Raw genomic sequence first — 16,489 nt, 5'->3', positions numbered from 1 at the left:
CTTCGACTTGAAGTTTGGCACTTTCGAATGTATTATCGTGCCCCGCGAATACTCGTGCGCCGCGACTGTTCTTAGGTTAAGATCCTCACGGTCCGTCAACAGATTATTTAAAATCAATCCAAATTAATCTTAACTTGTGTCGATTCGATGCGGATTACGCATCGCAAGACGAGAAGAAAAAAAAAAGTATGCGCGTTGGCACGTCCTCGGCAGCAGCGAGGTTAGCGAGGAGACTGACATCTCTAGATTTCATTGCTGAACGGTTTAAACGTCGCCTTCGCGAACACGATGATTCTACGTTAATCTTCAAACAATGAGGATCGAGTTTTGAAGGTGATGTCGACGCTTGTTGAGATTGACAGCTCGTCGTATTCCGTCGACGAGAACTCCTGCGTTCCCGACGCGATCGAGCGAATCGACTCGACGGTGACGTACGACGAGTTCTTCTCCAAACATCTGGTGTGCAACAGGCCATGCGTCATCGGTCTGCAAGCAACCGAGAACTGGCCGTGCAGGCGTGAATGGGTATTATCGAACGGCGCGCCCAATTTCGAGGTGCTCCGCACGCTATTTGGTACGTGCAGAAATCAGGAGGAGAGGAGACGTTGGCGATTGCACGGCGTGAATTATTAATTGCAATATCTGTTACCCAGGACGTTCCGTTGTCCCGGTTGCCGATTGCAACAGAAAGTTTTACAATTCGCAATTCAAGAATGACATGTCCATGGAGAGTTACCTCGAGTACTGGGTCGATTACAGGCGGAACTGTTATGCTAAATCGATGCCGTTGTTATACTTGAAAGATTGGCATTGCGTGAAAAATTTTCCCGAAGTTTTGATTTATGAAGTGCCTCAGTATTTCGTTTCCGATTGGTTGAATGAATATTATATCGCCCATCCCGAATTAGGTGATGATTACATGTTTGTCTACATGGGCCCAAAAGAGACCTGGTAATTACATTTTCAATGTTACAATTTTGTTCATAATTACTATAACTTATTTCCATATATTAACTATTCCTTCCTGCATCAAGATTGATTTTAATTGCTGCTGTAATGTTCAGGACTCCATTACACGCAGATGTTTTTACATCATATAGCTGGTCTGCGAATATAGTTGGAAGAAAAAGGTGGCTACTCTTTCCTCCGCATGAGGAAAACCACTTTCGTGATCTTTATGGGCAATTGGCATATGATGCAGTTTCAGAGGAACTTAACGATCATACGAGATATAAGATGTACGATAGTAAAAAGTTAAAATGTTTTGATATAATTCAAGAAATAGGGGAGATTATATTTGTGCCATCTGGATGGCATCATCAAGTTTGGAATTTGGTAAATAGTTGTAGAATTTTGCAAAAGAATTTGTTATATAATAGAAAATTAATTACATATTGTTTTTTGTGTAGGAAGATACAATTTCCATTAATCATAATTGGATCAATGGCTGTAATATTGCTAATGTATGGTCCACATTAAAAAAAGAAATGAGATCTGTCATGAAAGAAGTTGACGATTGCAGGGATATGAAAAATTGGAACGAACATTGCCAATTGATGCTAAAAAGCTCTTATGGCATGGATTATAAACAGTTTCTCGAATTCATATCTTTTATTGCTAAGAATCGTTTACATGCTATGATGAAAAAGAGCCAGGTTGTGAGTTTTAATAAGTATCGTTTCGGACGTAATCACTGTTTGTTTGATTTGCGAGCACTTAAAACCATATTGGAGGATATTATCACAGACGCGCAAGATTTGTCTGTGTACAAATTGATGTGCGAGAATGATGAAGCCTGCGTTCTATTGAAAGATATTACTACGTTTCTCGAATCTTGTAACATTGAAAATGTAGTTTCTCCATGAACATAAAATTCGACGAGCTATTAACTGTTAAAGCAAATTGTAAATTTTGTTGTAAATATAGCATGTTACAGCACTTTCACAGTTAACATTGTGCCATTCTTGTGTATATTTATCAAGTTTTATAAATCTCCCTTCCTTAACTTCATTTAAATTTTTTCTTAAAAGATAACATTCTGCAGACTTTACTTATTTTAAGATTGCTTTTGTACAATAAGCATATTACGTTAGACGCCGTCTAATCAGCACAGATACAAGTAAGATTTACAAGATATTTAAAAAGTTCTCAATTTAAAAAGAAATTGTAACATGTGAAACATACACGTATAATAAAAAGCAATAATTATGCATAATTCTATAATGAATATGGCTATATTAAAAGCGCAGACACATGAAAGAAATTTATTTTTACTCTTAAAAAATAATTAAAGATAGAAAACGTAATTTTCCTTTTTTTAGTTGAACATATGCTAGTCTAAATATAAGGATTTACAATAAAAATTTGTTATCTGTACTCTATTAAGCTATTAAAGTGCAATCTAATCGTGGATACATTTGTTTCTGCCGCTTATAAAACAATAGTATTTCGCAAAACATAACTTATATCTATCTTTTTAACGTATTGTCTTATTTACTTCTCAATTACGTAAGCATAAATATCCTAATTTCTAAGGATGGCTATACATGCTCGCACGCATGTATGCGCCTACATGCATGTGTATGTATATACACTAGCGTACATGTGGTATTTTAATAAAAATATACAAAATTTATCAGATAAATATCACTTTTTCAGTGAGAGAAGTGCCCGACATGTCATGTTGCCTAGACCATAAAATTTTAATAAAATAAATAATGCATAAGTGTACATTATTGAAAATTATATATTCATAAATAATATATAATTTCTAATAATACATTGCTTATGAATAGGCAACTTGCCTCGTTATTTCATATATATATTATTCCATTATTAAATGTTTTATTCATCCAATGTATGCTACATCTAATGCAGATATGCATAATGTAAAAAAGAATTGTAGAAATTCATCATTTATCTGTAACAGTACTTCAATTATTTCGATTAATTTTGTAAAATCTCTCTGAAAAAAAGAAATAGGAAAATTATATCTTTTTTTTCTATATAATATATGCCTGTACATATTTATAATAAAAATGTACTCTCTCTTATGCAGGGAAGTTCTGTACAGTCTTTCTGAATATTCTGTTTACATTCTTTTTTTTATGATTATTTTCAGTGACTTATAAATTGATATATAATATTGCACTGACAAAGAGCTATTTAAAACAAAACGCGTAGCTAACTTTTTTCTCACGTATATTTTTTGTTATGTTAAAGAAAAAGATTATCATGATTAAAAATATATGATGGACAATTTTATCGCAGTTTTTTGATAGAAACTTTTCTCCGATCAAAGCAAAGTTATGATACACACGCCTACCACTTACATCCGCGTACGTACATACATACAACATACGCCTGTACATTTGTTACTTCTTTATATCTAATTTCCTGAAATTTACAATAGCATCAATTTTTATCTTGCACATTGCAAGTATATCTAATATTTAAAGCATCACATGTCACAAAGTCCAATGATCGCAACAATCAACAACAATTAACTCCTATTGCAAAGTTTAGACTTTCTGCAATGTGAGCTTGTTTTCTCGATAAGTAAACTCTTTTTATACATTAGAGATGTACGTTTCTCAATGTAATATTTACATTAATTTTACCATTTATCAAGGCTGAATAGAAATAAGTAACAGAATTTTATTCCGTTGCTGATATATAGCCAAATAATGTTCATCAATCACGCATCAATTATCAATAATCAATTTCTGCAAGATTGTAACTGATATTCATGCTGTCAAAGAATTTTAGCATGAAAATATTGTTGATTATAAAATAAACGTTATAAAGTAACGTTTATATATTGTTTCTATGTTTAATTAATTTCTCTATATATAATTACCTAACACTTGTTTCATTTTTTACATTTTATTCTTTCTGCATTTTATATCTGCTAAAATATAAAATAAATTTCCTTAATAAAGAAGTTATATTACAAGAGAAAATAGTTTCCTCGGAGATAAATCGTGTTTATTTCCAAATATAGGAAACTATTTTCCTATTTTGTATTTATACGTGTTCTCTCTCTTTCACGAAGATCATTCAACTATATTATATCACTCAATTATATAGGATGACTTGGTAGCGTCTGTGCAGGTGGTGGCACCGTCGGTGTAGTTGGTGTTGGTACAGGTACTGGCGTTGCTGGTATCGGTTGATGCGTTTGTCGCGGCGGGGAAAGAAGCTCTTGCCTATCCCTTTCTCGTTCTCGTCCGGGTCGCCACGCTTCCAATAAAGCTTCAACCCGTTCTTCCGTAGGTCCCCACCGCGCAGCACCAGCTGGATTTTGTAACCATACAACTAGCGTGCCGTGGACTGCTCGGATGTTTACTTCACCTCTGGCATGGAGAAGAAAAAAATTAATCAATATTTTTGTTTGATGTATATCAAAAAATTACAAAATCTAATCACAATTTGTATAAACATACTTTGGAAGAATGTGTTGAAATCCGTGTCGATATTCGTGTTCCATAGCAGGTACTACTACTTGTTTGCGTTTAAAGTGACTACCCTCTAGTTTTAAGAGTGCATTGGGAGCCGGATCACGCCATTCTGGTAAAAATACCACGAATGACAAAGGCTCAGTCGAATCAGCCAACAGACGTTCGAAGTGGTTAACCATAGCTTCCATAAGTTCTTCGCAGTAGGGTGGATTTGCTTGAAACGATCCACTAATCGGCCTGAAGTCTAAGAATGGTCCCCTTGATCCAAAGTACGAGTCCGTGTCAGCGAACGCTGAACAATACTGCCGAAAGTAACAGTTTAGAGGTGAAGCAAAACATTCGAAAGTGACCCCAAATGATCTCTGAAGGCATTCGAAAACTGTCACTGGAAGAGCCATTTGAGTTGCTTGGCCATCGTTTCCGAGGTATGTCTGATAGCGTTTCAGCATACACCAAACGCGTGACAAAAACATTTCAAATTTTTTGTCGTCAAAACTGTTATACCTATACAAATGTTCCAGTTTAGCAAAGTGCGTGTTATTAATGTACATGGTGTCACCGTGAAAGCGTAACATTATTTGCTCGCGTTCAGGCAGGTAATCCACCTGTGGAAGTCTCGGCGTGGGAAGAGAAAATTGCACTGGATAACACCAAACTTTTCTCTGTGTGCTAGCAGGACCACCTAGCGGTATAACGTCCCCCAGACCATTGTCTTTGAGGATCTGGTTGTTTTTGTCTTTCACCTTTTTCGCATATTCCGTCGACAGATGATAAATTTTCAGGCATATGCCTTCAACACTAGCTTTAACGGTTGCTGTGAGGTGTGGTTGACATTGTCGTTTTAAATGGGCGAGTCTGTCCTGGAAATCGTCGAACGTGGCGCCCACCGTTCTTCTCAACCACTGGAAAGTGTCCTCCGCATTCCACTTGACTACCTTCCGGCTCTCGGGCGATGCTGCTCTCGATTCTACCATCTTTTTCGCTGCTTCGGCATAACGGGACAATTGTTTTCTCGCATCTCCCGTAAACTTTGGCCTAACCAATTTAATGGGAATATCGTTCATGATCTCGCGATACATCGACATTGAAATCTCGGGGAAGCATTGACTCGGTAGCAACGGATCTGAACCGCAATCGATGACCTTTCGTTCCATCAGCCACCTGTTGAAAGAATCTTTCGGCGCGTCTATGGATTCGCGAGTTTTGCATAATTCTTCATAACATAGCCGTAGCTTTGACAATAAAGCACAGCGCAGAGCCTCCACTTCGGGATGAACATGCATCAAGTTTGATGGTGCTCGCTCATATATTATAACATTCGTAGGTATCTCCAGATCCCATGGGCCCCTATAACATAGCAATAAACAAATCATGCACTTTGCTATAAATATGCCTTACGTAATATGGTAAATCAAACACATACGCTAATACAAATTTCTTTGCTGGTGGAACTGCACCATCTTCTGATGCTCTTCGTTTTAATGTAGCACCCGGTGTACTAGGAATGGTACCATTTCCAGGCGGCGGTGGCACACCACAAATGCCAAGTGGATCCGTGATTGGATCAAACTTTGGATAGAACACACACATAATGTAATATTTTTATCTCTATTATAAAACATTGATATTTGTTGATATTTTGTAGTCTCACCTGAGGCTTCAGGGAAGGTACCACCCACAGAGATTCTCCAGTCAATTTATTCCAGAAATATGGCCGATTTTCTCGTTTACTCCAAAATTTTTTCCATCCTTGTTGTTGAAGTTCCAGAGATAACTCAAGTTCTGGGAAGCTTCCTGGTGGTGTACCCTATGAAAGAAAAAGAAACAATTCAGTTTTATGATCTGACAAATTAAGATGCGTATTATTACTATGAAGAGCATAAAATTTCTCTTGATATACCTGAGTTATGAGAGGTGGTTGTTGTATGTGACCAAGTTGCGGACAATGTTCAGCTACAGTTTGCACAGGCGTTAATATGGGCGTTTGGAGTTTAACGGGTGTAGGAACTATAACTTGTGCTACTGTTGAATTTGTATCTTGCTGGAGCACCTGATGATGATGCATAGGTGACAACGATGACACCGACTGTCCCCCAGATAAGGCTTCCCAATTCGAGGTATTGGGTACATCTTGTTTTCCTCCACTTACTTCATTCATATTTGATATGCACTTTGTTGCAAAATACTAAAACCAAATATATTGTAATGTCACAAATATATATATATATATATATATATATATATATATATATATATATATATATGTTTGCAATATTTTAGCCATAATCTCTTAGAATAGAAATTTGTTTCAGGATAAATATCTTCAGAGCTTCTCCTTATATAGTTGGTCTTTATATATTTATATATTTAATATATAATATTATATTCATATAATTTATAACTTTATCAAAGTCATATATGCATAAATTATATAAAATTATCAATTGTAACATAATAACTTAACATAAAAAATATTTATGTACTTTTAATCAAATATATAGATATAACACTGCAACAATTTACAATATTAAAGTAATACATTTTATCCAGTTAAATGCATTTTTATATTTAGCTGACACTTATTCTTGTTATAATGTAAACAATACTAACAATTAACAGTACCATCTAAGACACAAGAGAGATTTGTGAGAATTCAAAAGAAAACACTCTGAAGAGATGAGAAAAAAAATTGAGATGCAGCGCGTCAGAAATGCTTGGCATAAGGAACACGTTGTGGCTTCACAATACAGACTGTCTAAATCTCGCGCGCATTTTTACGCGTACACAGTGAGAAAAGAAAGCGCAAATAATTTCGCGACAACCGCGGGATTTGCCGGAACACGTCGCGGCGTACGCGATTCGACGGCACTCGGTGCGTGTGGCACGGTGTTTGTTTACATACTGAGAAAACGTCCCGGAGAAATACGCGGTTTCCTGCGTCGCGGGGTCCGTTCCGCGTGCGGAAAATGTATCGCGATCGAGAGGAGGCTTACCGGAACTAGCGATACCCTCAATTCATGAGAAATGCGCGACGGCACTTAGAATTCATTCATGATTTGTGAAATTTGACGCAACGATATCCACCTGTACGACGCCATTTGCTTAAACTGAAGGGAACGGGGTGTGCATGGAGGAAGGGGAGAGAACGTGAGATCGCGTTTACAACGAGGAAACACGAGATGCACTCGCGTCCGGTTCCGAAGGACGCTTGATCATGATTGGTGAGTCAGCTGGTTGCGCACTAATGTTGTCCGCGAATGCCATCGTGTCATCTGCGCGAAGAACTAGACGAGACTAGGAAACTAATATGACTAGCCAATCAGCGCGCCGCGTTTCCAGAAGTAGGCAATAATTGGACGTCCGCGTCGTCATCTGCCGCGTGTCCATCAAGGCCGCTATTTAATTGCGTCCTCGCTGGTCCTCGCCTCTTTCGGCATCGATCTAGTTAATTTCTGAACACATTTTAGAGATGGCATGAGGTGGCATGTAGAATTTTATTCGTGCTCTCCTTAAAATCTCCAAAAAATGTTTTTAAACGAGATTAAAACAAGATAAAAATTTTATTCGGACGTTAGAAAAGAGAGAAAGCGAAAATTCTAAGTGCAAAAAATAAACAACACGGAAAGACCTATCATTCAATCATGGTGTAAAAAAACATGTGTGACATGGTGCGTAATGGTGTGTTGACAAGCATGAGAAAAAGGGAGAAGAAAATGTGTTAGATAACGTATAATTTTATAAGAAAAATTGATAGAGTAAAATATTTAATATAAAACAGAGAACTGAAAAAATTATCTTACGTTGAACTAATAAAAATATTACGAGGAGAATGATCGATGATAGGATGGAGCAATTGTAACTTGCCAAAAAGTTTTAACAATTGAGTTAAAGACGCTTTAAATAATTTAGAAAAAAAGATATTCCAGTCAGAAGAATAATTTTGGCACAAAAATGGCAGATCTCTCATTAGTAAAGACAGAACCAACGTACTGGAATGCCGAAGTGGAGGATGTAGAATACTGTCCTCAAGTTCCTCAAGTGCCAAACTTTCCTGGCTACGCTCAATCTCCCAATTACAACTCGTCTTATCCATACAATGTACCTCCTCCCAATGTATCAGGTATGCCTCCTTTTAATACATCAAACATTCCTCCTCCCAACATATCGCATATTCCTCCTCCAAATGTATCGAATATGCCTCCTAATCTCAACTCGACAAATTCAATGTACCATTTTCCACCTACCACCTACCATAATAAAACCAATTTTCTCAATAATATTCCTTACCAGAATCAAATGCATCCACAGTGCAGCAATCAATATTACAACAAAGTGGATTTTGCATCTAAACAGTACATGGGTGAAACTTATGCAAACTGGAATATAAAAACTGAAAATGTGTATAATGACGATACTGGTACTGAATGGCAATCTAATAACTCCTCTGTAAATTGGACGACGTATCAAAATACATCTGCTTCATGGTATGATACAAACGTTACAGCAAATAACAGAGAGAGCTCGTATCCGACGCAGATGTGTGAGGCATCTCAAGGAATAGAAGAGCTCAAATGGAAATATGATAATAGAGAAACAGTGTCCAAACGTGATAGAAGCAGACAGAGATCTAGAAGCCCACATATTAAACAAGAGAAAGTATATAGATCACAATCTGAAGATCACAGAGACAGATATCGTCATAGTAGAGAAATATCTAGTTCAAGGGACTCTTCATATGATAGTAAGCGCCTTGAACGATCTTCATCTAAAAAATATAGAAGTTATACATCTCGTTCAGAAGTGTCATGTGTAAACAGCAGAAACAGAAAAAGATCGAGATCGCCAGAGCCTCATTCAAGCAGAGACTCTACACCTACCAGCAACAGTAAACGAACAAAAGGTCCTACTGAGAGAGAAATTTTATTAGAAAAATATAGGTATAAGAATTTTATAATTATGTATAAGATTAAAATTTCATACAACATAATATATAATTGCATATAGGATTTGTTTTCTTGGAAAAAGAAGAAATTAATTGGTTACCATATTGATTTTCATCTCACCATGACACATATCTTACTATGCAAGAACTATATATTATTTTATCTGAGAAATTTAAATAATTAAAAAAATTGTTTGCATTAGGCGTAACTATTGTGCAACAAGTAAGGATATAAAACGAAAACTGAGTGAATTATCAGCAATGGGATCTAAAGGTATACTTGAAAGTGAGAAAAAAATTTGGACGCGTACGTCACCAGCAGATCTCTACTATGTCAGGGATGAAAATAATCCAAAAATAATGAAAGGTTCTTCTAAGCTACGAGAATTGTGTTTAACATTTAAGGCAGTGTTAATAAACAGAGCAGCCGCAGCAAGGGCATTACAAGTATATTTATTTCCATAAATTACCTTATATGTAAAGGAATTGCCTAAAATTATACTTATTATCTCTCATTTAGCCACCTTATGAACCACCTCCAAGAAAAACAAGAGCACGTCTTTGCCGTCATAAATCTGAAGCTTGCAGCAGCTCTTCATCCGATAGCGAAAATTCTATGGATGAAGATGATAGAACAATGGAAGAGTTAATGGCAAAGAAGCAGCATCCTCAAAGATTGCATCCTGAAATGTGGTTTAATGATCCTGGAGAAGTAATATTACAAGAAATGTTTTATAAATATTTTTATATTTTAGTTACGTTTCCAAATGTTTTTTTTTTTTAATTATAGATGAATGACGGCCCATTATGTCGATGTAGTGCAAAATCAAGACGCTCAGGCATAAGACATGGGATTTATGCTGGAGAAGGTGCAATAAACAAGTGTGACTTGAATACGAATAATGCAGATAAACTGTTTCACTATAGAATAACAATCAGCCCACCGACAAATTTTCTTACCAAGACACCGACTATTATTAAACATGACGAACATGAATTTATATTTGAAGGCTTCTCTATGCTTTCTCATTTCCCCCTGGTCAAATTACCCACGTGCAAAGTTATAAGATTTAATATTGAGTACACGATTTTGTACATAGAAGAGAAGTTGCCAGAAAATTTTACAATACAGGAGCTGGATTTATTTCGTAAGCAGTTTGTTTTATTTTATAAATAAAACTTACTTTATTCATCCTAATTAAAATATTTTAAATTTTTACAGAAACGTATTTATTCAAAGAAGTTTTGGAGCTTGTAGATTTTGATCTACATGCGGCACAGGACAAATCCGGCTGCGGACAGTTCCATTTTATGCCAAGATTTGTACGTGATTTGACTGACAATGGTCAAGAAATCCTGTCGATGAACGAAGTCTTGAATTATTTGATAAAGAGCAGTACTCTTTTAATAAATCCAGACGATTTACATAGATTGGTGGCGATGCCACAATACAAGTGGCAAGATTTTGCTGATGAAGTAAAGGGAATGGTCGTGACTTACCCAGGAAAAAAACCGTGCAGTGTTCGTGTTGATCAGTTAGATAGAAATCAAGAAGACCAACCATGTAAGACATCGTCTGCTTATCCTGAGATAGTTCATTTTGGTATTCGTCCACCGCAGCTTAGCTACGCAGGAAATGCAGAGTAAGTATCTTACATTTATTAATCATGAATTGAAATTTACGATATCTTTGATGTGTGTGTTTTATGCAAAGGATGTTTAAGAAACATGAAATTTCTCTTTAATTTTTGGAACCTACATTTTTTTAACACACAATACTTGTATTTTAAATATTAATATATTCATAAACACGCATTTTATAAATTTATTTAGTTACCAAAAAGCCTGGAGAGACTATGTGAAGTTTCGACATCTACTCGCAAACATGTCAAAACCATCTTTCGAAGATAAAAGAAAATTAGAGGCGAAGGAAAATAAACTGCAGGAGTTGCGTACTCAAAGCAAAATGAAGCGCGATGTTACGGTCGACGTTAGCTCCGAAGGATTTTATAGAACTGGTATTATGTGCGACATTGTGCAACATGCGATGTTGATACCAGTACTAGTCTGCCATCTGAGATTTCACAAATCTCTGGATAATTTAGAACGCACATTGGGATACGAATTTAAAAACAGATACCTACTTCAGCTAGCTTTGACGCATCCCAGCTATCGCGAGAATTTCGGTACAAATCCAGATCATGCGCGAAACTCTCTGACGAATTGCGGCATTAGGCAACCCGAGTACGGCGATCGCAGGATCCATTATATGAATACGCGTAAACGCGGGATCAATACTCTCATAAACATAATGTCCAGATTTGGCGCGAAAACGGAAACAGAATCATCGATAGCGCACAACGAACGATTAGAGTTCCTCGGCGATGCGGTCGTTGAATTCCTCACTTCCATTCATCTCTTTCACATGTTTCCGGAGTTGGAGGAAGGTGGTTTAGCTACTTACAGAGCGGCGATCGTGCAAAATCAGCATCTCGCTGTGTTGGCGAAAAAATTGAATCTAGAAGAGTACATGCTTTATGCTCATGGTAGTGATCTCTGCCACGATTTGGAGCTGCGCCATGCAATGGCGAACTGTTTCGAAGCGTTGATGGGCTCGCTGTTTCTCGATGGAGGGATAGAAGTAGCTGATCGGGTCTTTGGCGAAACGCTTTTCAAAGGTGAAGAGGATCTGGCCAAAGTTTGGGTCAATTATCCACGCCATCCTCTTCAGGAACAAGAACCGACAGGAGATAGGCAGTGGATTCCCAGCTTCGAGTTGTTGCAGGTACTGCTCAGCATTTGGACAAATTCTTTTCAATTGTGGAATACTTTTCTTATCTTTTTTTATGTTATCAGAAATTGACCAAGTTCGAAGAATCAATTGGAATAGAATTCACTCATATTCGTCTTCTTGCTAGAGCGTTCACGGATCGTAGTATAGGATATACTAATTTAACATTAGGATCTAATCAACGGCTGGAGTTCCTAGGAGACACTGTATTGCAGCTTATTGTTTCTGAATACTTATACAAGTTTTTTCCAGAACATCATGAGGGACATTTATCGGTAAGTAATACTTAATTGTTAATTGATTGCTTTCATTATCCTTTTTTTTCATCTATGATATTTGTCACAGTTACTGCGAAGTTCTCTCGTGAATAATAAAACCCAAGCGGTTGTTTGTGACGATTTGGGTATGACTCAATATGCACTTTACGGAAACCCGAAAGCTGAATTGAAGACAAAAGACAGAGCAGATTTATTAGAAGCTTTTCTTGGCGCACTTTATGTCGACAAGGGTTTAAAGTATTGTCATGTGTTTTGTGACGTATGTTTCTTTCCACGCTTACAAGATTTTATCATGAATCAAGACTGGAATGATCCAAAAAGCAAGCTACAACAATGTTGCTTAACTTTAAGAACTATGGATGGTGGGGAACCAGATATTCCTGTATACAAGTTAGTTTTTAATTTTTTGGTTACAAAAAATCTCTTAAAAATATTTTGTAATAAAAAATTATATATATATCATAAAGATTAAATACCTTCAAAATAATATTGTCATGATCTTATATGTATACTATTTTTATAAGGTTTATACTTTTTTTTAGAGTTATCGAGTGTAAAGGGCCGACTAATACCAGAGTTTATACAGTTGCTGTATATTTCCAAGGAAAACGTTTGGCTACAGCATCAGGACATAGTATCCAAGAAGCGGAAATGAATTCTGCTAAAGAAGCTTTAGAAAAATCGCAGGGTATTATGTATAGGAATAATAAAATTATTATGATTAAAAAGTCATTAATTTCTTTATGGATATATCGCAAATATAGAATTAATCTTTTAGTTAACAAAAATGATCACCTTTATTTCTTGCAAATTTTTAAGTTTTTAATATTCAAAAATCTTGGTAAATGTACATATTTGAATTAAAATCTTATGACAATTTATGATATGAAATTGTATAAAAAACAAACTATTTTATACTTATTTAACATTAAGAATAATTTTCTATTTTAATTAAGAAATTACATTTAAAATTTTTTAGTAAAAAAATTTGGGCTGCGTTCCAATATTACTCCCAGTATTTAAAAATCTATAGTTTCTGTTATGTTCGTAGATTTTCAATAATATCAGAATGTAACCTTGATTGCATGTTTTGTACACATTATACAAAATTATATATGTAATTTTATTTATAATTTGCTCAATTTATAGTAATTTTATATTATTTTTAAAACTTGTTTATTTTTGCTGTATCTATTTAAATTTATTTTCGCAGATTTATTCCCGCAATTGGATCATCAAAAACGTGTAATAGCAAAAAGCATGAAGATGCAGCAATGGCCGAAAGTAAAGGGAAAATCGGAAAAAAGATCTTATAAATCGGATAAATCTGACGATTCTGACTGTAGCCAAAGTCGGAGAAGAAGTCGTAGTAGAGAATGTAATAAAAAAGGAACTGAATAATGTTTCTATAACACTATTTTATTATAATATTAATATAATAAATATATCGTGATTTTTATTTTCATAAAGAGGAGAAATATAAAAACTTTTATTTTTATAGTTTACATATATATTTTCTAATGTGTATATTTTATTCCTTGATAGAATATCTTCCATCATGATCAAATTCTTTCTTTTTCAGAAATTACCACCTTCTGGATAAATAATAACTGAAGAATGCTGATACATTTATCATGTAAATGGAATTTTAAAAATATGCTCATATTAGTATATGTATATATGTTACCGAATACCGTAACAATTTAATAAACCATATTTATTTTACTTCTATTAACTCGCTTCTTTTCATTGTCTTATTTATGGGACAGCAGTTTTTTATTTTTGTTTTGTTCATACGCACTTAATTTTTTTTCAGAATTAAAAAATTTTTTTAAATAAAAATCAAGAAATAATATTAATGAACAGATTCAGATTATTCTCTCATAGAACTAAAAACATAATATAATATATGTATAAATCATTAAAGTAATCTTTCTTTTTTGTCTATCAATTTATGTAGCCTATTTTTAGTATGTACATTTTGTTACATTTTGGAAAAAATTACAATTATTTACTTCGTTCTGTTAATATTGGATTGTCTTGTTCCAATAAATCCCTATTTTGATTAATTACAGTGTTACATTGATCAATATTATTACAGATATTTTCCAACTCCCAATGTTTTTTCAACAGGGCAAGATTTAGATCGAATAACGCATACTTAAAACACTGTATTTGAGTGCATGTAGCGACGCTGTGGAGTTGCATTCCCAAATCATGAATCAATGTTTTCAAATACATGTCGTCCTCGTTTATGCAAACAATTTCTGAAAAGATTTGTCAAAAACATTATTACAATTATATGTAATATAGTATTTGCATTGAATAAATATTACATTTATACCTAATGTGAATTCAGGAGATTTAAAGTCTATACATTTCATGTTATATATCATTGGAATGTTTCTGTCGACAGGTCTCACCAGGCCTTGTACAGCCAACTCGTATGCCGTTTGACTTTGCATATCCACTCCACATAATCTAAGAAAGAGTCGACATAAATTAAAATATGATACTAATTAATAGTATCCATAACCACAATATATCTATTATATATCACATACTCAAACATCTTTCTCTGATGAGCAGCCTGCATAGAAGCACATATTTTGTCCATTGCGCTACGTTTAATATACTTATATGTAGATTTCTCGACAATTTTTCCAGTTATAAAGTATGTATCTGTTGCTTGACCTAAGAGGCCTTTAATTCTATAACTAGTCGGAGACTGGGAAGCTTTTAATTTGTGAACCCATTTAGTACCGTTGTTAATACCACAGACCATGAGCCCCGACATATGTTTGCTCAGGTAATTAGCACAATTTAATTTGATGTCTTTAGGTTGATATCGCGGACCTACAACTAATGGATGATCTCCATAACTTGGATGTGCAATCACCTTCATCGTCTTGGTTGTATCACCTTCTATGCGCACGTGTGTGATTGGAGGACGTACATGCATACTATTTAAATCTAAAAATTATAAATTATTCTTAAAAAAGTCAGTTAATTTTTTAAATAAAATTAGTTTAATTATACTTTTTATATAAGTTTTTATTCTTTACTTGTTCAATGTAACATATTTCATTTTAAATATAAAAGAGTAAGGAATTGAAAGAGAAGAGAGTTGCTTTTTTCAATTGTATTCCTTGATGAAAATTTTATTTAGAATTTGTCAACATATCTCTCTCTGTATAATTTTAAAACTTTTTAAAAAATTTTCTAGATATTTTAATGAATCTTATATTTCAGAATACATACACAACAAAGTCATGTTTCTAAGAAAATTTTGATTAATTTATGTAAAATAAAATAAAATAATACCAAAAAACAAAGAGATACGAAGGAATCAAATTAAATAAAGCAGATAAAATACTATTTAGGATATCATAGTATACAATAATTTACAGAGTACAATTTAGACAAGGATTCTAACCTTCGCAGAGACGATAAAGTATGGTGTCCCGTGCGTTTAAATACGTAACGTTTGGGGGTTTGTAAACAGCAAACACTCCATTTAATGCTTTCCACGCTGTTTGAGCCCCTTTCACTGTCCGTTTCACCTTCGGAATTACAGCATTCATCATCTTGCCGAAAAAATCCAACAGTAATACACTGCTTAATTTCGTTCACTCAAAACTAACGATGCAATAATCACGTAATTACCGCAACTTCCTCGAATTTTATAATATGATGGACATTATAAAAGATCGGTTTTATAATGAATACTTAATAAAGAGGATGAAGAGGATCAAATTGCATTACTCCCCACAGTCACCGCATCTGTTTATGTTTATATGTACATACACGCACGTTTGCATCGCTTGCATGCATGTATCTTCCGTCTCTCTCTAACTTTTGCTCACGTGGTCTATGCTGCGATTCTGATTCCGAATCCGACTGATCCGAGCCCGGTCTGAGCACACTCACGCACACATCGCGCTCCGTTCGTCTATCCCAGTCATCCGTCCGCATGGTCCGCACTCGACTGTGCTCGGAGTGAGCCGTTGCGCGCTCG

General features: G+C 35.0%; 4 protein-coding genes across 7 annotated transcripts; 2 read left to right on the top strand and 2 right to left on the bottom strand.

Annotated features, from left to right (window-relative positions):
* The first annotated feature begins 12 nt into the window (after nucleotides 1-12).
* Nucleotides 13-1,951, top strand: LOC105837777 (2-oxoglutarate and iron-dependent oxygenase JMJD4). The gene is made up of 4 exons (XM_012682844.2): nucleotides 13-574; nucleotides 654-951; nucleotides 1,065-1,335; nucleotides 1,410-1,951. Exons 1-4 carry the CDS (start codon nucleotides 337-339, stop codon nucleotides 1,863-1,865), a joined length of 1,263 nt encoding a protein of 420 aa, XP_012538298.1. The 5' UTR covers nucleotides 13-336; the 3' UTR covers nucleotides 1,866-1,951.
* Nucleotides 1,952-4,069: 2,118 nt separating this feature from the next.
* On the bottom strand, nucleotides 4,070-7,594 carry LOC105837779 (mRNA (2'-O-methyladenosine-N(6)-)-methyltransferase). Of its 3 annotated transcripts, none has more exons than XM_036284002.1 (6): nucleotides 7,454-7,594; nucleotides 6,361-6,645; nucleotides 6,112-6,267; nucleotides 5,884-6,029; nucleotides 4,446-5,807; nucleotides 4,070-4,355 (listed from the first exon to the last, which is right to left on the bottom strand). In XM_036284002.1, the coding sequence occupies exons 2-6, from the start codon at nucleotides 6,616-6,618 to the stop codon at nucleotides 4,082-4,084; spliced, it is 2,196 nt and encodes a 731-aa protein (XP_036139895.1). In that variant the 5' UTR covers nucleotides 6,619-6,645; nucleotides 7,454-7,594; the 3' UTR covers nucleotides 4,070-4,081. The 3 variants fall into 3 exon arrangements, with proteins under 3 accessions (XP_036139895.1, XP_028049576.1, XP_036139894.1); XM_028193775.2 differs by lacking the exon at nucleotides 7,454-7,594 and adding an exon at nucleotides 7,071-7,441; XM_036284001.1 differs by lacking the exon at nucleotides 7,454-7,594 and adding an exon at nucleotides 7,083-7,440.
* Nucleotides 7,595-7,894: 300 nt separating this feature from the next.
* Nucleotides 7,895-14,202, top strand: LOC105837773 (ribonuclease 3). 2 transcript variants are annotated; one of them, XM_012682836.3, is made up of 11 exons: nucleotides 8,412-9,397; nucleotides 9,606-9,849; nucleotides 9,923-10,114; nucleotides 10,193-10,550; nucleotides 10,625-11,045; nucleotides 11,236-12,187; nucleotides 12,259-12,468; nucleotides 12,539-12,861; nucleotides 13,014-13,159; nucleotides 13,685-13,849; nucleotides 14,054-14,202. In XM_012682836.3, coding segments are annotated over exons 1-11 (3,999 nt in total). In that variant the 3' UTR covers nucleotides 14,056-14,202. The 2 variants fall into 2 exon arrangements, with proteins under 2 accessions (XP_036139892.1, XP_012538290.2); XM_036283999.1 differs by lacking the exon at nucleotides 14,054-14,202 and having other exon boundaries at nucleotides 7,895-9,397; nucleotides 13,014-13,760.
* Nucleotides 14,203-14,407: 205 nt separating this feature from the next.
* On the bottom strand, nucleotides 14,408-16,475 carry LOC105837774 (mitochondrial mRNA pseudouridine synthase Trub2). Its single transcript, XM_012682837.3, has 4 exons — nucleotides 15,908-16,475; nucleotides 15,036-15,444; nucleotides 14,816-14,952; nucleotides 14,408-14,738 (listed from the first exon to the last, which is right to left on the bottom strand). The coding sequence occupies exons 1-4, from the start codon at nucleotides 16,056-16,058 to the stop codon at nucleotides 14,479-14,481; spliced, it is 957 nt and encodes a 318-aa protein (XP_012538291.1). The 5' UTR covers nucleotides 16,059-16,475; the 3' UTR covers nucleotides 14,408-14,478.
* Nucleotides 16,476-16,489: the final 14 nt, after the last annotated feature.

The sequence above is a fragment of the Monomorium pharaonis genome, chromosome 3 (assembly GCF_013373865.1).
Source record: "Monomorium pharaonis isolate MP-MQ-018 chromosome 3, ASM1337386v2, whole genome shotgun sequence".
Lineage (NCBI taxonomy): Eukaryota > Metazoa > Arthropoda > Insecta > Hymenoptera > Formicidae > Monomorium > Monomorium pharaonis.
The sequence above is the reverse complement of the archived record's forward strand: the minus strand, read 5'-3'. Positions and strand labels throughout refer to the sequence as shown.